The 25,975-nt window shown below is 37.9% G+C and overlaps 1 protein-coding gene across 3 annotated transcripts; it reads right to left on the bottom strand.

The window, feature by feature from the left end:
• Positions 1-21,570, bottom strand: LOC113524122 (uncharacterized). 3 transcript variants are annotated; one of them, XM_026910252.3, is made up of 10 exons: positions 21,340-21,570; positions 13,743-13,851; positions 12,428-12,680; positions 10,775-11,025; positions 5,321-10,638; positions 4,991-5,210; positions 4,232-4,431; positions 3,783-4,049; positions 3,577-3,683; positions 1-3,355 (listed from the first exon to the last, which is right to left on the bottom strand). In XM_026910252.3, the coding sequence occupies exons 2-10, from the start codon at positions 13,848-13,850 to the stop codon at positions 3,099-3,101; spliced, it is 6,981 nt and encodes a 2,326-aa protein (XP_026766053.3). In that variant the 5' UTR covers position 13,851; positions 21,340-21,570; the 3' UTR covers positions 1-3,098. The 3 variants fall into 3 exon arrangements, with proteins under 3 accessions (XP_026766053.3, XP_026766054.3, XP_034159888.2); XM_026910253.3 differs by having other exon boundaries at positions 12,428-12,587; XM_034303997.2 differs by lacking the exon at positions 21,340-21,570 and adding an exon at positions 14,675-15,194.
• Positions 21,571-25,975: the final 4,405 nt, after the last annotated feature.

Below are 25,975 nucleotides of genomic sequence, written 5' to 3'. Positions count from 1 at the left end.
TTCACTTCAATTCAATTTTATTTGTATAGAGCTTTTAACAATGGACATTGTCACAAAGCAGCTTTACAGAAATAAATGGATTCAAAAAATAAATTGTAAATGTGTGAATTTATCCCTAATGAGCGAGCCAGAGGTGACGGTGGTGAGGAAAAACTCCCTGAGATGATATGAGGAAGAAACCTTGAGAGGAACCAGGCTCAGAAGGGATCCATCCTCATCTGGGTGTAGCGGATAGTGCGATTATAAATCATTCCTTTCTATTATTGTGTACTATATGGTCAGTAAGTGCAATTGTGTATCCAGTAAATTCATTACAGTTTTCGCAAGAAGATGTTTTGTGTATATAAAGGGTTAAATAAAGTTAAATGTCACAGTTACAACACTTACATGTTTTATTATCAACACATTCCAGGTGTAATACAAATATAGTGCAAATATAATCTTAAGTATAAATCTTTATTCAGATGCCACTAGATGTGAGTCCTCCAAACCTGAAACCTGCACCACTGTATCTGGTTTTTATTTAAAATAATTTGAATTGGACATTTTAAAACAAATAATCATAATCAAGTCACTTTCTGTTGAGGTAAAAGAGATGCATGTTTATCATGTTGTCTAATTTTAACAGTTTTTTTTTTTTGGGATAGATTTTTATTGCTTTTGAACAGATAGGGTCACATACAATTGTCCAAAAGATTCTTCACAATGAACAAAAACAAGAAGTTGACCCTCTGAACCCTCTGAACCCCCTTAACCCGCCAGCGGTCCCCCAGGTCCAGGCCACTAATTGTTGTAATAAAACTGCAACCAAAATAATTACTTGAAAAAAAAAATAAAAAAAAAAATAACATAAATACATGAAAAAAAAAACAGACTGCATTACGAGACACTTAGGTAGAACATCATACAAATCATCAGAGGTCCAAAAGTCTAAACTAAACCCCTAATTAAATTCTTCCATCTTGAAGCTTTTCTGTCAGTGCTTCTGCAGCAGCTTTCCATGCTTCAAGTGTTGAGGCTCTCGCTTTATTTATTCTAGCTGTTGAAAATTCTAACATTACTGTATCATGAAACTGAAGTAGCCACTGTCGCACAGATAAAGTATTGGGATTTTTTCTTATGATCTCAGACAATACTGATGAAATCTTTCCCCAAAACTCATAAACCTTCTCACATTCCCACACCATATGCATAAATGTTCCCACTTGTTGGTAAGGGCAAAAACTACAGTGAGGATTTGGAGAAAATTTAATGAGGAAGTGCTTCTTTGGTGTCCAGTACAATCTATGACAAAATTTGAAATGAATTAATTGATGGTTTGGATTTTTTTGATGTGCTGAATATATTGTTCCATACCTTCACCTAGTCACTCTGATCTACAGATAGCTCCCTTATCCAAACTATGTGCAGTGGCGATTGTTTTTGCTTAACTTCAAGAAGATGAGCATAAACAGATGACACTATCCTTTGCTGAGAGGGGTTAAAAAACCAGCTGTAACGTGGATGTGCTTTGAGAGCTTTTCCCCAAGGGCTGAACGCAGTTGCAAGAACAAAAAAAAAGGATTATGCAGGTACATTAAAAGATGCAACTATATTTTAGAAGCTAAGCATACCATTATCATCCCAAATATCAGCAAGAATCCTTATTCCCTGCTTGGACCACTGCTCTGAGGTGAATGGTTCAGAACCACATCTGATGTTCCTATTACACCATAAAGGAGTCTGTAGGTGCCATTTGTTATTGTAACTTAATGATTTCTCAACTTCTCTAAAAGTGTTAATGGTGTTTGTCACAATAGGACCGAATGATTGCTTACAGTACTTCAAAGAAAGTCCAGAAAAAAGTATATCTTCAAGTCTCAATCTGACGATTGCTGCTTCTACTTCTCTACAGGGTGTATAAACCAAAACCATGTCAAACCATGTCTCGACTGCGTGCAACTGGAATGCTTTATGATATAATTCAAAGTTAGGAAGAGACAGACTTTTAGCTTTGGTTGTTTGCCATTCCAAAGAAAAATACGAATTAAAGAATCAAGTCTTTTCCACCATTTTACCAGAAGGGGCAAAGGAATCATTGCACTAAGAAAGTTGACCCTAGGTAATATATTCACCTTCACAGTCGAAACTCTAGATTGCAGTGATGCTGGGAGTGTCCTCCATCTGTCAACGTCTCTTTTAAGCTTTTGAAAGACTTTCTCATAATTTATATGTACAGTTTCTTTTAGAGAAGACCGTATAACAATCCCTGAGTAAATGATCTGATTTGTGATCGGAATAGCTGATGGTATGGAAATATTCTGAGCTTTATTATTTAATGGCGAAAGAAATGATTTGGACCAGTGGATCCTGTACCCCGAAAATTTCCCAAAACTGTTAAATGTTTCTAGTATATTTGGGATTGCACCGAAATCTGTAAAATACAGTAAAATGTCATCTGCGTAGAGAGATATTGCATAATGGGTGCCCTTAATTGAAATTGAACAAATTTGTTCTTGTCTTATTTTTTGCGCTAAAGGTCGAGGGACAATGCAAATAACATTGGTGAGAGGGGGCATCCTTGCCTTGTTCCTCTCAAGATATCAAAAGGTTGAGAGTGTAAACCGTTTGTTGCTATAATTGCTGATGGATTATCCTAAATTATGTGGACCATATTAATAAATTTCTTATCAAACCAAAATTTATCTAGCACTCTCCATAAATAATCCCAATTTAATTTGTCAAAAGCTTTGTCCGCATCTAAAGATAAGACTGCACAAGGGGAACTTTTATCTTTACTTTTATTAATTACATGTAGCAACCGACGTATATTTTCTGCAGCCAAACGATATGGAATAAAACCAGACTGATCACTGTGTACTAATTTGCAGATATATTTTTCAAGACATAGAGCTAAGACCCTAGCATATATTTTTAAATCTGAGTTTATTAATGAAATTGGTCTAAAATTTCTAATTTTAACAGTTTTAATGCATCAATCACATGTTTAGCCTATCTGAAATTATTCTTTTCTCCTGACACGTTAGGCATGATATTGCTTTAAAAAAAAAGTCCCTATATGAATTAAGGCTAAATACTCATTTCTTTCTGCTCAGAGTTTATCCATGCTCATGTCCCTTCTTTTTTTTTTTTTTTGCATCTTTTATAACATTAATTATTTCTTTATACTCCACTGTAGATGTGTCCAGAAATATATCTTTCTGCACCCACTTTATTAGTCGGATGGTTTGGTCTTGGTCGATGAGATCCCATTTGCTGTACTTTTTCACTATTTCCTTAAATCCTCTCTTGTAGTAGTCGTTCCTGTCCATCACTGCAAGTCCAGCATCACATGTCCTGAAATGACGATGGAAACCTGCGAATTAAACAGAACAGTCATTATATTTGGATTAGTTCAGCCAGAGTAAAGAATGTACTAGTTTGTAGTCTTAAAAAGAAATAAAAATGGGTGTTTTCATTGCAGCGTACAAGCGTAAAACAAGAAGCAAGAGGACAAAGTCTAAAAACATGTTTTTAAAAACAGACTCTTATCACTTTTGTATGTTCATTAGTGGTAAATATACGTATAACATGTACCGAGATCATTCCAGATGTGGTCCGAGCATTGAGGATGGGCCATGATTAAGGAGAGCTTCAACGCTTTCTCTGTATCTCCACGTGAAAAGGTGCTTGTCAGGAAGTGTCTGAGGAACATGGAAATGAAACAAGCACACGGATCAGTACTGAGGAAATAAATGTTCGCAGTGCTAGAGTCAGAACCAGGTGTTGAGATGAGATGAGACCTGCATGCTCTGGATTCGGCGCTGTTGCCGCTGCTCAGTGCACGGCGGCGATCAGACGACAGCGTGTTCATGCAAAGCTGCATTTTTCCATTCGGGTCATGTTTCATTTTCATCATTAAGTAGAAAGCTTCCTTGTTTTTTCTGTCTAATGAAGATGAAATCTCGGGGTTTGTTTTGATGAGGTGAAGGACTGAAGTCCATGTGCTTTTTGGTGGAATGTGCTGTGCCTCCACCAGTCCTGCTGTGGGCTTCTCCATGTCTAAAACGCTTCACAGCATTACATACAAAATGATTATTTAGTGCTGTCAGTAATTCACTAGATTTGACTCCTGTGGTCACTACAGGAACACATTTCTAAAGAAATTTTGCTTTGTATGTTCAAACTAGTACATAAAATCAGCTGGATGCCTTAGGCAAATAAGTATAAACAAAATGAATTAAAAGATTACCACTTGTGGTCGCCCACTTTTCCAAGTTTGTACTCCTCAATGATTTGTTTGGGTGTCTTGTTTTTAGTGTACTTGGTGTACTGCTCCAGATCACATTCCCTCACTCCAGCTTGGATTTTATATTTATTCGAGCTGTTTGTCATGTTGAAAATGTTCTGGATCTTCACAGCATCTACATAGTTGTTTGGTTTTAAAAGAATCTTTAACAGAAACAAAATCAAGATCTTACATTAGATCACCGTTAAAGAGTTTATACCCAAACAGTGTGCATAGATAGTCTGGTGTATAGGCTGCTAAAGTGGGATCTGTACATGCTGGATATTTCAGTAATATCACAATACAAGTCTGAAATCTAGAGGAAGATTACCACAGATAGAATGATATACCAAACTGCTAATAATCACCAAATAAAAGTGCACTGACTAATTAAAAAGTAATAAATACATTTTGCCCAGTTATTTCACCAGTGTGTTTCGCTGCCAGTTCCAGTTTGCTTAATAACTAGTCAAATTACTGAGTGAACTGAAAACTTTCTTCCCAAGGATGCAACAATCATCACATCACAATATAACACCTGTATTGCTCTGCACTAAACAGCCAGCAATCTTTCAAAATGGCTGCTAACACCTTTACAAAGGTCAATGCACAGATTTGTGTGTGTGTGTGAACTTCAACAGTCACAAATTACTGAGAGTCGCCAACTCTGAATGCAGCCCTGACTTCCTAAGCACTAAGCGAGCTATCCAATGTCTTACTTGCCTCATCACTGACTTTCCTACGGAGCTCTTTGGCTTTTTGTAGAACGACGTTGTTTGGGTCGTTAGTTGTTGCTTGGATGACAGCATGAAAAAGACAGTTCTGATTTGAGGACTTTACAGTTTCTCGTGATCCATCAGGGCGTATAATATCAATGTGGCCACTCTGTGGAATATCTTCAGCCTTAATGTTACGTTTCAGTTTATTCAATATTCCTTCATTTCTGTAAAATGAAATGAATTAAGCGAATACATTTATTTGATCAAAAAGTAATGTCTGCAACAGCATCAGCAAGAATTTATAAATAAGATGACAAAAGTTTCTTAAGCTCACCCTGGAGAAGTCAGAGGTAGTTTCGTCAGCACGAGTTTGATAGCACCAGCTGCTGGATCAGTTCCTGGGTAAGTCTCCTCTGAGAGAAGTTTTCCTTTATCATCTACTACAGTTATACAAATTCCTTTTCCTTCCAACAAATTGCTCTTTGTGAGAACATGAACCTCTAAAGCTGTTGCTGGCTTTTGTTCGTCAGCTATATCTTTAGCATAGCATGTGAGCTCATTTAGTTCTTCGTCAGTCAAAGATCTTTTCTTGCATTCAGTGGCTGATTTAAGATCATAATCATGCTGCTGACTCACAAAGAACCTTTGGGTTTCGTCCCGTCCCAGCAAATTACCAACCACTTCTACAGTAACAGAGTTCAGTCTTTGAGTGAATGTTTTGGTAAAAATTGATGTGGCAAACCCAGAAAAACTCTCCACCATGGTTTGGGAAAGAACTTCTGAAACTAAGTCAATGAGTTCATTTTTAAGACGTTCCACATCTTCCAGTTTGTCCCTTCCATCACTGTCATACTTCTCAAATAATGGATCCTCTTTTATGGACTTCAAAAAAGCAGGAACAAAATTACTGTTAATGGTCTGTTTTGTAGGAATGGAGGAATACATTTCATAAATGGTGGTGGACATGCTTGCAGTACTCAGTAGTCTCTTGATGCAGGTATAAGGTTTGTATGCAACAAACTCTGCTGACATGTCCCACACACTGGACAGTGTTTGAATGGTCTTTTGGATATGGTTGCAGTTTATTATAAGGGCACTGATAGTAAGTTTCGTATTCAGAGCAACATGGTCAATCATTTGCTTCTCCAAGTTTTTACTAATCTTGTAGCCAGACTCTTTATTCAAGGCCGCCTTTGGGATTCTTGAGCTAATGAAATCTAAGAGCGCGCTAACAAATTGTTTATTCTGTTGCAGTTCTGAACAGAGAGATTTCTTAAAAGTAAGTTGAAATCCTTGTTTGAAAGTTTTTTTAACTGTGGCATCAATGTTGTTCAGAGCAGTGTTTACCCCCTGAATAGCCAATTCCTGAACAGCATACGCACTTGCTTTTTTTAAGTTCAGTTTGGCCGCATTCAATGTGATGTTCTTTATGGATACTGATGATGCTAATGATTTGACTGTTGTACATGTGGACATAAACAGGTTTCTTCCTGATCGGACGGCACTCCATGCAATATTTTTTAGTGATTTAGTGCCATTGAAGATACTATTTGCTGCATTTTTCACAGAGGAGAATGACCGTTTGAGAACACTGAATCCCCCACAGACCAAAGAAGTTCCTATACTAATTGCCTTAGATATTGCCCATGATGCCCAATTAAAATCACCATTTATCATACCCATGACTCCACTGATCATGTCAGACACACCTTCAGAGATCAAACCAAGACCAAATGAGGACATAGAACCAGCTGTCAGGCCACATATCAGAACTCCTGCTACAACCTGAACCAGACCAAGAAAACAACAAATCAGGGCATCAAATGAGAATTGGGGCTTTTTCTTCACTTCAAACACAACTGCAAGCCCATAATTACGAAAGAGGTTGAGTTCACTAGAAGACACAAAATCTTCCTCAGCTGATAAGCTGTAAAGTGTCAAGTCCACAGTTTTGAACTCTCCTTTGCCCGGTCCAAGCATGTCAAGTATTTTTCTGATATTTCGCTTCCATGAGTTAAATATGTTCATCCTTGCCTGCATTTGTATTTGGAAGTTACAGCTGCCGCTGTGGTGTGGTTCAAAATCTTGAGTAACAGACAAGGAACAGAAGTATAGTGTTTTGGTCATTTCTGATACGTAAACATCTATGGCCTTCTCTGCCTCCTCGAGTATGGAATGTGCCTCACTTTTGTAGCCCTCTTTGGCCATGTTAATGGTAATGTAGGCCTGGTTATATAGTGCAATAGCTCTGTAGTAGTTGTCTGACTCAGAGGCTTTTTTCCAGTAAGATTTTGCTCCATAGTCACATTTGTTTTTGTTTTGAAAGTGCAAGGCAGTTCTTCCTAAAGCCTGCTGGATGTGATCATAAAAGTTTTCACTCTGACCTTGTAAAAGTTTGTTACTTGTATCATGCAAGTGATAGATGAGGTCTACTTTCAATTCAGTGAGGTCATTCTCTATGTTAATCTGTTCTGTGTGAAGTATCAGCCATATACCCCATGATTCCTTCAAAGCATTCAGTGCTGGGTGATAGTCCACCTTACTGTGAAAGGACTCAAAGTAACGAGGGACATCTTTTACTTTCACTTCAAAGAGGTCTGTCTTCTCTTCTGTATTATAGTGCTTGTCAAAGTCACTAAGGAACTGACAAAATGTGGAGAACAGCTCTTCCTTCATTTCAATTTCAGCTAGTTTCTCCTTCTCCATATCTTTTATTCGATTAACCTCATACTCTTCTCTGAGTTCCCTCATGACTTCGATAGAATGGCCTCGGTAGGCCATGGCTAGACGATCATGGTTCAGTATTAGCTGGACCATTCCCGGCGTGCCTTTTCGACCTGTTCGTCCAAAAACCTGTTTCTCGACTCTTCGGTTATTGGGGAAGTACGTGAGTAACACAAAGAGACCACCACAGCGATTAACCTCCTCTGTAACCTTAATGTCTGTTCCACGGCCTCCAAGGTTAGTGGTAATAATGATCTGTCCCTTGTTGAACTCCTGGTTCTCAATGTTGTGGCTCTCGCTCATCGTGTACTTGGTGACTGAATGTTTGGTTTCTGCTGTAATTTTGTCATTGAGCTCATTTGCTGTGTTCACGTCCTCACACACGACTAACACCACTTGTCCTCTGTTGGAGACTTTTGAGACCATGGCACAAAGAGTTTGGATCCATTGTTCGGTACCTCCCCTCACCTGGACTGCAGGAAGCTCAGTAACCTTTTGACGCTGATGAGCCGGTATGACGTAGCTGTCCGTTTTGTAATGCCTTGCCAGGAAACCCTTGTCTGCATCTCCCCCCAGTGTTCCAGAAACACCAAATATTCCTTTCCCACTGAGATATCTTTTAAAGAAATTTGAATTTGACATGTAGTTTGTCACATTTGATAATGGCGATAAAGTTAACTGATGCTTCATCTCCAGAAATTGTTGTAGTCCATCACCCCAACGTTTTCTTTTCTCCAACATTCCACTGGCCTGAAAGTCCACTGGAATTATTGCATGGTACATGTGTTGATCTTCTTCACTAACATCTATTCCCTGAGCACTAAGAGATCTCTCGATCATGTACTCTCTGCCTTTGGTCATCTGAATGGCCTTCAGTGCATTCTCAACAAACACTGGAAGCTGATTTTCAAGGTATTTCTCTAAGAAAGAAGGGACTACAAGATTGTGTTTTTCTTCTTCTGAACTGCATTGTTTAGAATATTTAATCTTGGATTTCACCTGGCTAAGAGTGGCTTCAACAAGCAAATTTTCAGACAAGATCTCACAAGCTTTACCATTCTCGCATAGCAGCATGTTGATGTTTTGGTCAGTTTTTGTCTTTTGCTCTCCAAACCGAATGGCTTTTCTAGTTTCTGACTGATATACATAACAGTTAAATGCCACCTTGTTCTCCATCCCCATCTCAAGAACACTGAGCAGGTCATACTGTTGTTCTATTCCAGTTTTGGCCATGATGGTCTTCCATGCCTTATTTTCCATAGCAACATGTTGCTTTTCTCCTTTGTCATTAAAAGAGGCCTGCAAATTTTCAAAATCTTCCTCTGAGTAAAAGCCTAATTCGGTGCCTGGCAACAAAATTTCCAGTGGTGAAAATGTATCTGTTTTTTCTGAACCAATCATTGCTATTAGTGCAGCTGTGTGAAAATTCTGGACTCTTGTTGCCCACATGGTCTCTCCAGTTTCTTCTACCTCAATTGGTCGACATGCAGATACCATGGCCCAGATTCCTGCAAGGACTTGCTCCAAATGCTGGAGGCCACTGGACTCATGGGACAGAAATGTTATTTGAACTCCATTATCCAAGGTCATGTAGTCAACCTCGTCCACAATCACTAGCTCAAACCTCCTGTCTCCTCGAGTTGTTTTCTTCTCAAACTCTTGTTTCAGTGTATCTGCTGCAAAAGTCCCAACAGTACTGTAAATTATTTGTTGTTTGTATGCTTCCTGAGTCAGTTCTTCTAGTTTTTCAGATGAGACATCATTCAGCATTGGAGGAACGGCAGATGATGTTATGCCAAACATGTTGTACAGTCCGCTCCATTCCTCTAAATCACGACAGGCGAGGACCGGGGAGCTCGTCACAATGTCCACCTTTACACCACGAATGGCATGGATTGCAGCAAGCATGGCTAAGATACAAGATTTCCCTTCACCAGTCCCAATTTCCAGGAGACAACCTGTATTAGTTTCTGATTTCGGAAGCAGGAAAACAACCAAGGCTGCAAGTTGAGGTAATCTGGGAAGATATCCTTCAATGACTATTTCCTTTTTACTCCTTTGAATAGTGACAGCAGAGCATATTTTTACTGCGACTGACATTCCCACTAGTACACTTTTCAGAACGTGTCTGTCTGGGTTGTTAAAATCCAGTTCTTTAACCATTTTCTTTATATTATGGATTTTGTTTTCATTGAGATCAGCTGTTTTGTGTTTTGGAAGCTCCATTTCCAGATACCCCAGAACATCCTCGAGTATTATCAGGACATTCTCAGGGTAGTTTGCTTTGCGCATTTCACTAATAATAGTAAGAGCATTTTTGTGTCTTTCTTTGTAAACATAGCTTTTTAACCATCTGAGGGGATCAGGTGACTCCAAAGCAGTAAAGACATCCCTATATTCCAGCTTGTAGGTCTGTGCAATGTGAAGTATTGACTGCACTTGTTCTTTGTCTTTCCTGAAAATGTAACGCATGAAATCTGTTATTTCTGCCAGTTTCCATGTGTTGTTGAATGCAATCTGACACAGAATTTCTTTACTCTGTGCAGACAGTTGCACATCAATTTGAAGAAGGCTCTGTAAAAGATTAAACGCAAGTGATGGATGATCATCTTGCAACAGTTCAAGCACATCCAAGAGGAAGTCTCGGTCATGTTTATGTGTGTGGTCGTCCTCATTCTCCTCAAAAACCAAATGCATTACTGCTTCAAGTACTGTCAGTCTATCATGTAGAGGCAGAGTCTCATAACCAACTGCAGTGTCGAAAGAAAACACACAGCTACTGGTCAGGTTGTGTTTCTTACAGTACTCCACCATTAACTCATTTTGCAGAGTTTTCATTCTGTCTGCTAGTGTCTCCTCTGAATCTTCATCCTCAACGATTTGATATTCTAATGAGAGTTCTCTGAATTTCTTCTCTATTTCTGGAACCTGTAGGAAAAAAAAATTACATAACAGCCCTCAGATGAAGCATAATATTTAAATATTTAGGCTATAATGTTTAACTTAGAACAAGATCTGAGAATGGCATTTGAATATTCTACTACTTATAATGTAAAGCTCTTACCTCATCTCTTTCATTTTCAGTGTTTGGTGTCTGTTGCATTATATGAGTTTGGTGGTGGAACTCATGGCCTCTCAGCCTCTGTTTCTGCTTCAGTGTCTCTGTGGCTTGTTCAAGCTTCTTAGCGGCGAGCTCACTTTCTCTTCTAATCTGTTCCTCAATTCTTCTTTCACGTTCAAGCTGGGCCTGACGCCGCTGCTCCTCCGCTCGTCTACGATTTTCTTCTTCCTCTCGTGCATCATCTTCAGTTCTCTCTGGATATGGTAAAAACATTAAACACACATTACTTGGTACATCATAAGAATATATTAAACATGATGAATAAGCAATGATGAAAGAAAACACAAACTGTTGATTCTGTCTGGGAAATGTAAGTATTACAGCAGTGTATACAGTCATGTCCATAAGATTTTGGACAGTGACACAATTTTGGTAATTTTGCCTCTGTACTCCACCACAATGGATTTGAAATAAAGCAATCAAGATGGGACTGAAGTGAAGACTTTCAGCTTTAATTCAAGGGGTTTAACAAAAAATATTGCCTTAACTATTTAGGAATCACAGCCATTTTTTTAGAGTACCTCCTTTTTTAGAGGCACAAAAATAGAATTATTTTTATTACTTGGAGGTAAATCCTTTGCAGTCAATGACTACCTGAAGTCTGGACCCCATGGACATCACCAAATGCTGAGTTTCCTCCCTTGAGATACTTTGCCAGGTCTTTACTGCAGCCACCTTCAGTTGCTGCTTGTTTGTGGGTCTTTCTGCCTTCAGTTTTGTCTTCAGTAAGTGACAAGCAGCTCAATTGGGTTGAAGTCAAGTGACAAGTCACATTATTTTTTTTTGCCTTAAGAAGCTCTTGGGTTGCTTTCGCAGTATGTTTAGGGTCATTATCCATCTGTACTGTGTAGCGCTGTCCTATCAGTTTTGCAGTATTTGACTAAATCTGAGCAGAAAGTATAGCTCTGTACACTTCAGAATTCATCCTGCTGCTTCTTTCAGCATCTATCCTTCTTTTTAAGAATGTACCAAATTGTTGATTTGGCCACTCCTCAAGTTTCTTCTATCTGTCTGATAGGTCTGTTTTGGTTTTTTTCAGCCTAATGATGGCCTCCTTCACTTGCATCAACACCTCTTTGGACTGCATAGTGAGAGTTCCCATGAACAGTTACCAAATGCAAATTCAACACTTGGAATCAACCTTTTATCTCCTTAATTTGTCATGAAATAAGGAGGAAACAGGCCATACCTGGCCATGAAACTGCTTATCAGTCAATTTTCCAATTACTTGTGAGTCTGTGTAAATGGAGGGACTCTGGAAAAAAAAAGTGGGTGTAATTCCTAAAAAGTTAATACAATATTTTTGTTAATTAAAGCTGACAGTCTCCACTTCACTCACACCTTGATTGCTTCAATTTAAATCCACTTTGGTGGTGTACAGAGGCAAAATTATGAAAATTGTGTCACTGTCCAAATACTTATGGAACTGACTGTACATTTATTGTATAAGAATTAAATCTAATACAAAATAATTGCATAAAGTGAATGACATTGATGGGCTGCTCTACAAATAATGAATTAGAGACAGAGCTACCCAATTAGCTCTGCCATAATTCATATAATTTGATACAAGCGTTTAGTAAAGAAGCAACATACCATAATTTGGGCAAGTTGATTCCTTCTCCTCATAATTTATGTTGCAGTCCAGATGTATATACCAGTGGTCTCCACTCTCTCGAATTGTGAAACAGGGGTCATCTCTTGGATCGAATATGTACCACAAATCTGGATCTGTGCAGCACTCTGTCTCTGAACACTGTCCATATTTCACTTTCAGGTAGATGGTTTGGCCCCATTTGATTAAAAGTATCTGGCTTTGCTGTGTTTTTGTGTGAGGTCCAACATTAAACTAAATATATATAAACATGTTCAGTCATGTATAGATTAACAGGTACTAGTGTCATAAAAAAATGATAATAAATCAATTCAAATCCAAAAATCTGTTTTTAACTGTATCACCTAATTGCTTAATTGGATTTGCTGAAACTGAAATGTCCTATCAGAGCCTCCAATTCCATTCAAATCATTATTTGTTTAAAAAAGGAAAATACAAAAATAATCAATGACAGGGTGCGTGTAAGTATTATTACATCACAGCGCTGATGAATTCTGGATTGTTATTGGTCAGAAGGTGTTGATTAGTTTTCTATAACAGCAGCTCTGACAGCAGTGCAGGTTTATATTAATGCACTCGTTCTAATACGTTATCGTCTCTATAGTAACAGCTCATGCACAGGGACGTGTACAGCAGAAGCTCCTCACTTTTTTCTGACATCTTCAGGACAGAGGAGTTTACGCTTCTTTGCGGTTTCTCAGTAACATGACAAGCTCGTTTTTTTCTCTTATTAACTTGAAGAGAGAGAAAAAAAGAGAGACTGGTGAGGGAACGACTGTTTATAGCTGCTATAACGTAAGTGACAACAGGAACTAACATGTTTCACAGACGTTCCACAAAATTAAATGTAACTACGAAGGTGATTCAAATGAAAACTTTATTTTTTTTATTTTGGTTTGCTTTTTTTTTTTGTTTATTACTAAAAGGTGTCACAAAAGTCTATATGTTTTTTCTACATAAAAATGTTTTTTTCATGAGTGACTGATTCCACTAGAAAAATATCTCTCTGTTCCTCGAAGTCATGTCACACTTTTAATGTTTTTGTTCGACTAACCCGCATATAAATGGATAAAAGGGATGAAGTGTTGTCTTTAATAAATAAAAAATTGTAATCATCGTTAAATTGCTGTAGTATAAGATGAGTAAACGTTTGCGTTTGTGCTGTTATAGAAAACTGAACATTGTGTATTTAAAGTAGTAAATTTATATAAAAATAGGCGGAGCATACATGCTGGGAAAACCGTTTTAGGAACTTAAAAGTATTTCTCTGATTGATGTAATGATTGTGTACATTACCGTATTGTATCTGTCAGAAAACAGCCATGGCTTCTGGGTCTCGATACAGACAGTCCATCTGTAGGGTGTGCGATTGTCAACAGTTATTTCTCCTCCCAGGAACCCCATTCTGAAATGGAAGATTACAGCCATTGATCTATCAACAATTTTACTTTTTTTTTTAATAAAATAATTTGTAAGAAGGCGTTATGTGATATGTGATAAAATCATTACAATGTGTGTGAAAGAGATTACATTTTGTTGTTTTTCCAGTAACCATGAGAAGTTGTGGATTTACTATATTTATTTATACTGTATGTTTATGTTAATACCTTTTACATGCTTCCTTGTGACCATAGGGGTGAAACATAAATATAAATAAAACATAAAGCAAAAAAATCTTTCTTATGGGCATAATAATAAACAAATATTTTGCATGGATGTTACTGTAGAATCAACAAGCACACCTACTGCCCAAAAGCTCTACAGTGCATTCAAGGTCAATATCAAATACATAAACATGACTTTTTACTTTATTAATAGTATTTGCTCTATAAAGTGCATTAAACTTTTTTTTTTTTTGTATCAGAGAAGATGGTATCGTAATCAGAGCCATCGCCTATTTCGAGGAGAACACCACAGTTTATCTCAGTTTAGTATCTTGTGGCTTCGTTAAATTGTGTGCGTAAGTACAGTGGATATAAAACGTTTGTTAAAATTGCAGGTTTTTATAAAAGATAAATCATGTCTGATCTTTTTGCACCTTTAATGTGATACAGTAACCGACAAAATATATGTGAAAAACAATTCGAAACGTTTTAGGAGAAACAAACAAACAAAAAAGTTACAATAAAATGGTTGAATAAGTGTGCAGACCTCTTAACTAATTACTAGTTACTTTTCATTTTGTTTTGCATTTTTGATACCGTGCAGTGATGATGATAAACGCTCACCTGTCATCTCACCCTGAGTCCACTGAGTTCTTGAGCTGTCTTCTGCCACAACTTTGTTAAAGCAGCTTTTGCTTGTAATTCAGCACTCAGTGTTTTTGGGGAAGAGTCTACACACTCAGCACATCTTCATCTGGTCATTTTATTCCACTCTTCCTTACAAAACTGCTCCAGATCTATCAGAGAGCGAGGAGATCTCCTGTACACAACTTCTTCAAGTCATTCCACAGGTTTCTGATAGGATTTAGATCTGGGCTCTGACTGCGATATTCCAAACTGCTGATCTTCTTCTTCTGAAGCCGTTCCTTTGTCGACTTAGATTTTTGCTTTGGGTCGTTATCGCACTGGAAGGTGACATTTTTCTTCATCTTCAGCTGTGTAACAGAGACTGGCAGGTTGGTATTTAAAGCTATCCATGAATCCCTCTATCTTGACTAGAGCTTCAGTCCCACTATCTTGACGAGAGAAGCAGCCCCATAGTATGATGCTGCCACCACCATGCTTCACAGTGGGTATGATGCTCTTCACTTGATAAGCTGTCTTGTTTTTGTATCAAACATATCTTTTAGAATTATGGCCAAAAAGATCTACCTTGGTTTCATCAGACCATAACACATTTAACCACGTAGTTTGGAGTGATTTAGAGCTCGGATGTTTTTTGGGTGTATTAAATGATTTCGGTGGCAGAGTAAAGCGACGTGTGTATTAAATTATTTCAGTGGCAGAGTAAAGCGACGTGTGTATTAAATGATTTCAGTGCAGAGTAAAGTGACGTGTGTATTAAATGATTTCAGTGCAGAGTAAAGCGACGTGTGTATTAAATTATTTCGGTGGCAGAGTAAAGCGACGTGTGTATTAAATGATTTCAGTAGCAGAGTAAAGTGACGTGTGTATTAAATGATTTCAGTGCAGAGTAAAGTGACGTGTGTATTAAATGATTTCAGTGCAGAGTAAAGCGACGTGTGTATTAAATGATTTCGGTGGCAGAGTAAAGTGACGTGTGTATTAAATGATTTCAGTGCAGAGTAAAGCGACGTGTGTATTAAATGATTTCAGTGGCAGAGTAAAGCGACGTGTGTATTAAATGATTTCAGTGCAGAGTAAAGCGACGTGTGTATTAAATTATTTCAGTGGCAGAGTAAAGTGACGTGTGTATTAAATGATTTCAGTGCAGAGTAAAGTGACGTGTGTATTAAATGATTTCAGTGGCAGAGTAAAGCGACGTGTGTATTAAATGATTTCAGTGGCAGAGTAAAGTGACGTGTGTATTAAATGATTTCGGTGGCAGAGTAAAGTGACGTGTGTATTAAATTATTTCAGTGCAGAGTAAAGTGAAGTGTGTATTAAATGATTTCAGTAGCAGAGTAAAGCGACGTGTGTATTAAATGATTTCAGTGCAGAGTAAAGTGACGTGTGTATTAAATGATTTCAGTGGCAGAGTAAAGTGACGTGTGTATTAAATGATTTCAGTAGCAGAGTAAAGTGACGTGTGTATTAAATGATTTCAGTAGCAGAGTAAAGTGACGTGTGTATTAAATTATTTCAGTGGCAGAGTAAAGCGACGTGTGTATTAAATGATTTCATTGCAGAGTAAAGTGACGTGTGTATTAAATGATTTCAGTGCAGAGTAAAGCGACGTGTGTATTAAATTATTTCAGTGGCAGAGTAAAGTGACGTGTGTATTAAATGATTTCAGTGCAGAGTAAAGTGACGTGTGTATTAAATGATTTCGGTGGCAGAGTAAAGTGACGTGTGTATTAAATTATTTCAGTGCAGAGTAAAGCGACGTGTGTATTAAATGATTTCAGTGGCAGAGTAAAGCGACGTGTGTATTAAATGATTTCAGTGGCAGAGTAAAGTGACGTGTGTATTAAATGATTTCAGTGGCAGAGTAAAGTGACGTGTGTATTAAATGATTTCAGTGGCAGAGTAAAGTGACGTGTGTATTAAATGATTTCAGTGCAGAGTAAAGCGACGTGTGTATTAAATGATTTCAGTGGCAGAGTAAAGCGACGTGTGTATTAAATGATTTCGGTGGCAGAGTAAAGTGACGTGTGTATTAAATGATTTCAGTGGCAGAGTAAAGTGACGTGTGTATTAAATGATTTCAGTGGCAGAGTAAAGTGACGTGTGTATTAAATGATTTCAGTGCAGAGTAAAGCGACGTGTGTATTAAATTATTTCAGTGCAGAGTAAAGTGACGTGTGTATTAAATTATTTCAGTGCAGAGTAAAGAGACGTGTGTATTAAATGATTTCAGTGCAGAGTAAAGCGACGTGTGTATTAAATGATTTCAGTGCAGAGTAAAGCGACGTGTGTATTAAATGATTTCAGTAGCAGAGTAAAGCGACATGTGTATTAAATGATTTCAGTAGCAGAGTAAAGCGACGTGTGTATTAAATGATTTCGGTGGCAGAGTAAAGCGACGTGTGTATTAAATGATTTCAGTAGCAGAGTAAAGCGACATGTGTATTAAATGATTTCAGTGCAGAGTAAAGCGACGTGTGTATTAAATGATTTCGGTGCAGAGTAAAGCGACGTGTGTATTAAATGATTTCGGTGCAGAGTAAAGTGACGTGTGTATTAAATGATTTCAGTGCAGAGTAAAGTGACGTGTGTATTAAATGATTTCAGTGGCAGAGTAAAGCGACGTGTGTATTAAATGATTTCAGTGCAGAGTAAAGTGACGTGTGTATTAAATGATTTCAGTGCAGAGTAAAGCGACGTGTGTATTAAATGATTTCAGTGCAGAGTAAAGTGACGTGTGTATTAAATGATTTCAGTGGCAGAGTAAAGCGACGTGTGTATTAAATTATTTCAGTGGCAGAGTAAAGTGACGTGTGTATTAAATTATTTCAGTGGCAGAGTAAAGCGACGTGTGTATTAAATGATTTCGGTGGCAGAGTAAAGCGACGTGTGTATTAAATGATTTCAGTGCAGAGTAAAGTGACGTGTGTATTAAATTATTTCAGTGGCAGAGTAAAGCGACGTGTGTATTAAATGATTTCGGTGGCAGAGTAAAGCGACGTGTGTATTAAATGATTTCAGTGCAGAGTAAAGTGACGTGTGTATTAAATTATTTCAGTGCAGAGTAAAGCGACGTGTGTATTAAATGATTTCAGTGCAGAGTAAAGCGACGTGTGTATTAAATTATTTCAGTGCAGAGTAAAGTGACGTGTGTATTAAATGATTTCAGTGCAGAGTAAAGTGACGTGTGTATTAAATGATTTCAGTAGCAGAGTAAAGTGACGTGTGTATTAAATGATTTCAGTGCAGAGTAAAGTGACGTGTGTATTAAATGATTTCGGTGGCAGAGTAAAGCGACGTGTGTATTAAATGATTTCAGTGGCAGAGTAAAGCGACGTGTGTATTAAATTATTTCAGTGGCAGAGTAAAGCGACGTGTGTATTAAATGATTTCAGTGCAGAGTAAAGCGACGTGTGTATTAAATTATTTCGGTGGCAGAGTAAAGTGACGTGTGTATTAAATGATTTCAGTAGCAGAGTAAAGTGACGTGTGTATTAAATGATTTCGGTGGCAGAGTAAAGTGACGTGTGTATTAAATTATTTCAGTGCAGAGTAAAGCGACGTGTGTATTAAATTATTTCGGTGGCAGAGTAAAGTGACGTGTGTATTAAATGATTTCAGTAGCAGAGTAAAGTGACGTGTGTATTAAATGATTTCAGTGCAGAGTAAAGTGACGTGTGTATTAAATTATTTCGGTGGCAGAGTAAAGCGACGTGTGTATTAAATTATTTCAGTGGCAGAGTAAAGCGACGTGTGTATTAAATGATTTCAGTGGCAGAGTAAAGTGACGTGTGTATTAAATGATTTCAGTAGCAGAGTAAAGCGACGTGTGTATTAAATGAGTTCAGTGGCAGAGTAAAGCGACGTGTGTATTAAATTATTTCAGTGGGAGAGTAAAGTGACGTGTGTATTAAATGATTTCAGTAGCAGAGTAAAGCGACGTGTGTATTAAATGAGTTCAGTGGCAGAGTAAAGCGACGTGTGTATTAAATGATTTCAGTAGCAGAGTAAAGTGACGTGTGTATTAAATTATTTCAGTGGGAGAGTAAAGTGACGTGTGTATTAAATGATTTCGGTGGCAGAGTAAAGTGACGTGTGTATTAAATGATTTCAGTGCAGAGTAAAGCGACGTGTGTATTAAATGATTTCAGTGGGAGAGTAAAGTGACGTGTGTATTAAATGATTTCAGTGGGAGAGTAAAGTGACGTGTGTATTAAATGATTTCAGTGCAGAGTAAAGCGACGTGTGTATTAAATTATTTCAGTGGCAGAGTAAAGCGACGTGTGTATTAAATGATTTCAGTGGCAGAGTAAAGCGACGTGTGTATTAAATTATTTCAGTGGGAGAGTAAAGTGACGTGTGTAGCAGTAAAGGTGAATATGTAAGTGTCTGGAAGTGGCAGTAATAAATAAAAGGGTCACAGTGCTAGATGAAGGACTACTAGCTGTTAAGTAGTCAGGTAGACATTGTTTGATGTGAAAACACTTGGCAAGATGGAAATGTTTTTTGTTACAATATTGTATTTGATAATACAAACAAACAAACAAACAAACAAACGAAATATGCTAATTAAAAAGTGCTTCTACTAGAGAAATATCTGGCAACCCTGCAGGTGTGAACTACACACAGGTGCTTTCGGTAATCTGAATGTGGAGAGATTTATTTACAGTTCCTTGTTATGCCAGCATAGTGCACATTTCACAGCTAAAAATAGCTTGTACTTGCAGGTGTGGTGCACACACACACACACACACACACACACACACACACCTTCTTTTGTGCTTAGTTGTTAAGGCTGAATAAATGGATATAGATAGAATTAGGGTGGGGTTGGAATGTGATGAGTGAATAGAAAGGTAAATACGTCACAGGCCTTGAGACTGTACAATTATTCATCTACGTGTAAATGTAAAATTCATCATAAATGGATCATTTAAAGTTTGCAGACCTGAAGGCAGCACACATTATAGCTAGGACTGCGGATAAACCAGCCGCTCTTCCTGAAGGAACAGTTAATCTAGCCGCTAGTGCAAGTCAGAGGCACGGCTTTTAGACATTTCATTTAGTCATTTATGGCATTTGGCAGACGCCCTTATCTAGAGTGACTTACGTTTATCTCATTTATACAGCTGAGCATTCGAGGGTTAAGGGCCTTGCTCAAGGGGCCAGCAGTGGCAGCTTGTTTGTGCTCGGATTTGAACTCTCAAAGTCCGATCAGAAGTCCAAAGTCTTAACCACTGAGTGAATAACACCGAAAGCGGAAAGAGAGCATTAATATAACGAGGATCTGTATAATATATAATATAGTGGATCTGTTAATATAACTGGGCCAAGGGGCTATTCTGATTCATTATAAAAGGGACATTTCAAATTGGTAGATGATCAAGCCCCCTGAAATCAGGTCTCACACACACACACACACACACACACACACAAATATGTAAATGCATGTTATTTTTTAAAAAGTTTACAACATTAACACAATTACTAACCAAAAAGATAATATAAGAACAAGTAGAAAAGTTTGTTTCTTTACTGCAAACACCATTAGTTAAGTAAATTAAGTAAATAGTTAAGCAAATTTAAAAAAGAAACAAAATAAATAAATAAATGATTGAATATATTATTATTAAATAGCCTCCTGGTTCAATTATACTGACAGATCGTATGAGTTTGAAGCGCAATTACTTAAAAACTCTACAGTAGAATTAATTTATCTTTATTGGGAGCAGAGAGGAGCTGATGTGAGTGGGGTTGATCATCTAGCAATGTGAATGTCCCTTTTATAATGAATCGAAATAGCTTCCTGGTTCAGTTATATCGACAGATTCACTGATTTTGAAGAGCAATAAAATGAAATTTCTACAGTACAATTCTACTTTATATCTCTAAATTAATTCATTTGTATTGGGAGCATAGAGTAGGTCACTGTACACTGATCTGAGAGGGTTTGAGATTTTATTTCAGCAGTAAGTTGAAGAAAAATATTAATATTTTGGTGTCAGAGACTTCCTCTGTGAAATGATCCATCTATACTTTAAATTTTTTTATTCATGCTTAGATTTCTAATAATAATAATAATACTAATAATAATAATAATACTACTAATAATAATAGATTAATTTTGCTCATTATTTAAAGGTAAAAGCGTATATATAAAACCCTGTATACTCATAAATACTGTGAACTGTTGGTTTTGGTATTTATTTATATTATATTTTGTAGAAAAGTTAAGCTGCTTTGGTTGTATAGGAGCTTTCCGCTTTCGGTGTTATTACCGCTAAGTGTCTAAAAGCCGCGCACCTGAATCGCACGAGCGGCCGGTTTAAGCGCAGGTAGCTGGGGGTTAAAAACACTGAGCGCAGGGGAATATTCAGGTTAATGCTGGAATGCTAATCACGCTCATTTTCCACACGTTAAAAGAATGGTGTCGTTTAAAGGGTAAAACTAAAACTACCCCACTGTAATGTGTGTATCTTGGGTGGAAGTGACATCATGTTAGTTTGATAGAGACCTTTGTTTGTAGAAGTAAAAGTATTATTAAGCTTAACAGAGGTTTCATTTATGATCCGTGTGTAAACACACGTGTGTAATGTAAGCAAGTGTGTTTAATAAAGGGCTGTGCAGTGTATGAAACTCACCTGGTGTGTGTTCATAGCCGAGGCTGCTGTGGGAAGCAGACAGTCAACATCAGAAGTGAAAGTGCTTTCAGGAGGCTGTGGCCAGCAGGGAAGGAGGTTAAGTGAAAACTCTGAGTGTGTTAACCCTGAAATGTGGGAAACTCTGGGTTTTCCGTTTCAGAAACAGAGGTATCTCAAACCTGAGAAAGCAGGGTAAGTCAAGCCAGTTTCTGAAAGAGAGGTAACCTGAGTATACTCTGAGTCACTTACTGTGGTAACTTCCTCTGTGAACCTGACCTGGTCAGGAGCAGCTTTTCTTCATTAAACCCTCCCTTTTTTAAAGTGGAAGCAGTGTTTAAATACCTCATTCATTCTTTCGGTACATTCATTCATTGCACATATTTCTGTCTTGCAGACTGTGTAAAAAGTGAGAATGGCATGTCCTTTTGTAGAGGATCCTGTAGATGAGGAGGCTGCATTAATTCGCAGGGAGTTACATTTACGTCAGCGGAGGATTTTCAGGCCCCGAGTGGATTTTTTTGTTATATCCTCATGCATTTTTATTTCGTTTTTCTAGACAGTCAATTGAATATATCCATAATCTCATCCATCCTTCCATCAGAAACATCAGCCATCGTGGCCGTGCTCTTACATCTGAGCAGATGCTTTGTGTTGCTTTACGTTTCTTTGCAAACGGTAGTTTTCTGTATAACATCAGGGATGTAGAGCACATTAGCAAGGCCACTGTATGCAGAACAGTAAGGAAAGTGTGCCTCGCTCTCAAACGCTTTCTGTGGATTTCTGTGGTGTTTCCTGGCACAAACCCCTGAGAGTCATCAAAGAGGAGTTTCACAGGATTGCAGGTTAGTGGTGTAGAAATCATTTTAAATGAGGCTACTCTGAAAAATGATCATCAGGTAATAACATGTTGCTGCGACCTCTGGAAGTAACCTAATAATTCGAATTCCCTTCAGGATTTCCAAATGTGGTCGGATGCATTGATGGCACACACATTCCCATCACTGCACCCTCCGAACATGAAGCTGACTCTGTCAACAGGAGGTCTATCCACAGTATTAATGTGCAGGCACACTGACTAACCTACTGTTTCTAATGGTCAAAGACTACATCACAATACTGTAACTCACATGTCTCATTCTTTGCGCTGTCAAGATCATATGTGATGCTGCACATATCACAAATGTGGAGGCCAAGTGGCTCGGCTCTGTTCATGACTCATGAATGTATCGTGAGTCGACCCTGAGCAACAGGCTGGAATGTGGTAAGTACATGTATGCACTACACACTTACAGGGGCACTTCTGCAGCACTAAAGCAATGTGAACTTTCTTACAGGGGAGATTGATGGCTTTCTGCTGGGAGATAGGGGTTACCCATGCCAACCAGCACTAATAACCCCTTACCCAGAACCTGAACCAGGCCCCCAGCAGCACTTCAATGTGGCACACTGCAGGACGAGAGCCCGGGTGGAGATGACCACAGGCCTGCTGAAAGCACGTTTTCAGTGCCTACGTCACCTCAGGGTAACCCCTGAGAGGGCCTGCGACATTACTGCGGCATGTGTTGTTCTCCATAATATTGCCATAATTAGAGGGAAGCAACACCCTGCCCTACAAATACAAGACCCCGAGGAAGACCCCATCCACCCTGAAGATTTCCAGGATGAAAGGGTAGTCAGAGATATTATATGCTGCAATTTGTTCTCAGATTAATCAACAAGCACCCACAAAAGAAACAAAATGAATCAATACAAATCACAATAATTTATTTGGTCTTCTTTATTTCCTTCAAATAGAAAAGCAACTGTTAGATTTTCAAATTCTTCCAATAATTCATACAATTCACCTGTGACCATACTCTCACCTTTAGCTTTTCTTTCAGGATGTCGATTTCCAGAGCTGCCTTTTGGATCTGGTGGTCCAAGTATATAATTTCTTTGCTGTTTTTTTCTATTTTTTGAATAAGATGAAGTCTATATAACTCCTTAACTGGTAACTGAAAATACAGTAGATTAGATTTATATTATGTAGTTCTTTATGAATTGCACAGAATTAAACTCTAGCATTTACTGAACTGTGTTCATCTGTGCAGCAGAATTTGATGGACCCTCCTCCTGCAGTTCTTCCACACTCTGTGAGGGTTGAGGAGAGATAATAATATCAGTTTATACTTAAATATAAACTTTGATTCTATAGGCTACTCCACACAAAAATATGAAGAAATGTGAATGTGTAGATTGTTTGATGTGTAGACACTATATTAATATTACCTCTGTAGGCTTCTCTGTGGCAGAAGTGGTTTCATCTTCCTGTGAAGATTAGCATTTGGTTGAGTACACTTTATAATACTACTTGTCATAATTAATGGTTTATTTAGTAGGCTACTTACAACTGCCTAGGGTTCTGTTATGACAGGAGGCACCAAAAGGCAGATATTACCATCAGAATCTGTTGGGACCAACAAAAAACCCAATCCAAAGTGAAATAAATGCATATGAAAAATAGCCTATATGTGTATATATATATATATATATATATATATATATATATATATATGGGGAGTGACTGGCTCTGATGAATCTCCTCTGCATTTGTGAGTGGTGGTGGTGCAGGTCCTCCCCCAGTTTTGCGAGCTTCTGCCTTCTTTCTGTTGGCTGAGTAGAAGTCAAATAAGAATGAACATTTAATCGTGTGAAAACAGCATTACACCTATGTCAAAAATGCTGCTGCACTGCAAGACACTGGATGCTATTTAGTTATTTAATATGTCACATGTTTGTAAAGTCAGGTAGCCTACACCAGTGATATGCTCAAGCCTTACCTGATTGAATTATGTTTTTATATTTCATTTTTAGCTGCTGCCACGTTCTTTTTATGCCTGCAGGATTGCAGCTACATGAAAATTAAAATTAGGTTCAATAATGTACTGTTCTTCCAGTTTCGCTTCTGATATTATTACAGCAGTAATAATGTAGATTAATGTGATATTACTCTCCCTAAAAAGTATTGGATTATTTATTACTAATTGCTTTATAAATCCCTTATCAGCCTCAACCACAATACAAGGATAGACAAAACTGCACTTTTAATTCGCATAAAAAAAAAATCTGTATTTAATGTAATTGCATCACAAGTTACTTCCGTTAAATTACAGAAACATTAAGAGTAATCGCTTACTTTTTCAAGTGAAAATTAAATTACAGTAATTACATTACTTAAACTTACGCATTGACTTGAGCAGCTATTTTCTCCCAAGCTAACTCTCTCTCTTTCGCCGCTGTAGCTGTGTTGGGTTTTTTTTTCGAAATATGTGCTCGTAGTCGCCATATGCTTGCAGAAGCACATCCAGTTCGGCTGGCGAGAAATACGCAGACCTCTTTTTTTTGGGTGCTGTTGCCATGGTGACTCATAATATCTGCACTCTATTGATCATGGCTTTTTATAGTCGTGGTGCACGCGCTTAACTCAGAGTCAACCTTGAGTTGATTGAACTAACTCATTTCAGCTGCTCTGTAACCGAAAACTCAGAGTTTCCCATCTCAGAGTAAGTCAACTCAGAGTTCAAGTTTAAACTCAGAGTTGGTTGAACCTCCTTATTGAAACGGGCCCCTGGGCAGCTCACCTGCTCAGGTAGTTGTCTCAGGGCGGAGTGGGAGTGTGACGAGTGCGTAGTGGCGAGGTGTGTGTGTGTGTGTGTATAAACATGAAAAATAATAATCACAATAATAAATAATCAATATAAATATTTAACATGGTTTTTATTATATTTTACAGTGTGTTAAGGTGTGTGTATGTGTGGGTATGTGGGCAAATAGCATCATGAATAACGCTGATTTGTGATCATGCAGCCTTTGCATTTACAGTATACACTTAAAGAACTCAAACATTTCACTATTTAAATAAAAAATACTACTAATTGTGTACAATAATAAAAAATAATCTTATGGACTGAGATTTAGAATAATAAAAAAAAAACAATGCTGCCATGAATGTGTGGCTTTTGCTTGATAACAAAAATAAACAGCGCTTCATTATTTATTAGCTATAACATGATAATGTAATGTTTGTTGGGTAAGCGGATGTGGATGCAAATGCAGAGAGAGAGTTTATTAAAGAAACACAGGCAAACAAATCCAAATTGGTAGGCAAGGTTGTAATCTAAAAACAGGCAAAGTTCATGCGAAGTGCAAACCATCAGTCAGGGCAAAACCAGAATACAAAAACCAGAATAGCAGTAAACAGGAAACGGTTTGGTAAGTCAGGTACAAACACATTCAGTGTTACTTCACACTGAATGAATGTGAATCTGAGGCCCTTACATACTGCGAGGTGTGACTGTTCTCAGGTGTGGGTGATTAGCAGTGAACGTGACAGAGTCCGTTGTTGGGAAAGGAAGTCCATGGCAGCCATATTTGAAAGCCATGGTGTGTTCTGGGAAACAGACTTCTCTGTGCCTGAAGGGTTCACTCTGCCAGTGACGCCATTCCTCCAAAGCCAGCTTTACGGCCAGTAGCTCATGGTTCCCAATGTCGTAGTTCTGCTCTGTGGGAATAACTTTCTGGAGAAAAGCCACTGGATGCAGTGTAGGTTTCTCCCCAAATTTTTGGGAGAGGATCGCACCAATGCCCTTCACGGAGG

Source organism: Pangasianodon hypophthalmus, chromosome 4 (genome assembly GCF_027358585.1).
Source record: "Pangasianodon hypophthalmus isolate fPanHyp1 chromosome 4, fPanHyp1.pri, whole genome shotgun sequence".
Taxonomy (NCBI): domain Eukaryota; kingdom Metazoa; phylum Chordata; class Actinopteri; order Siluriformes; family Pangasiidae; genus Pangasianodon; species Pangasianodon hypophthalmus.
This window is presented reverse-complemented; position numbering and strand designations above follow the sequence as displayed.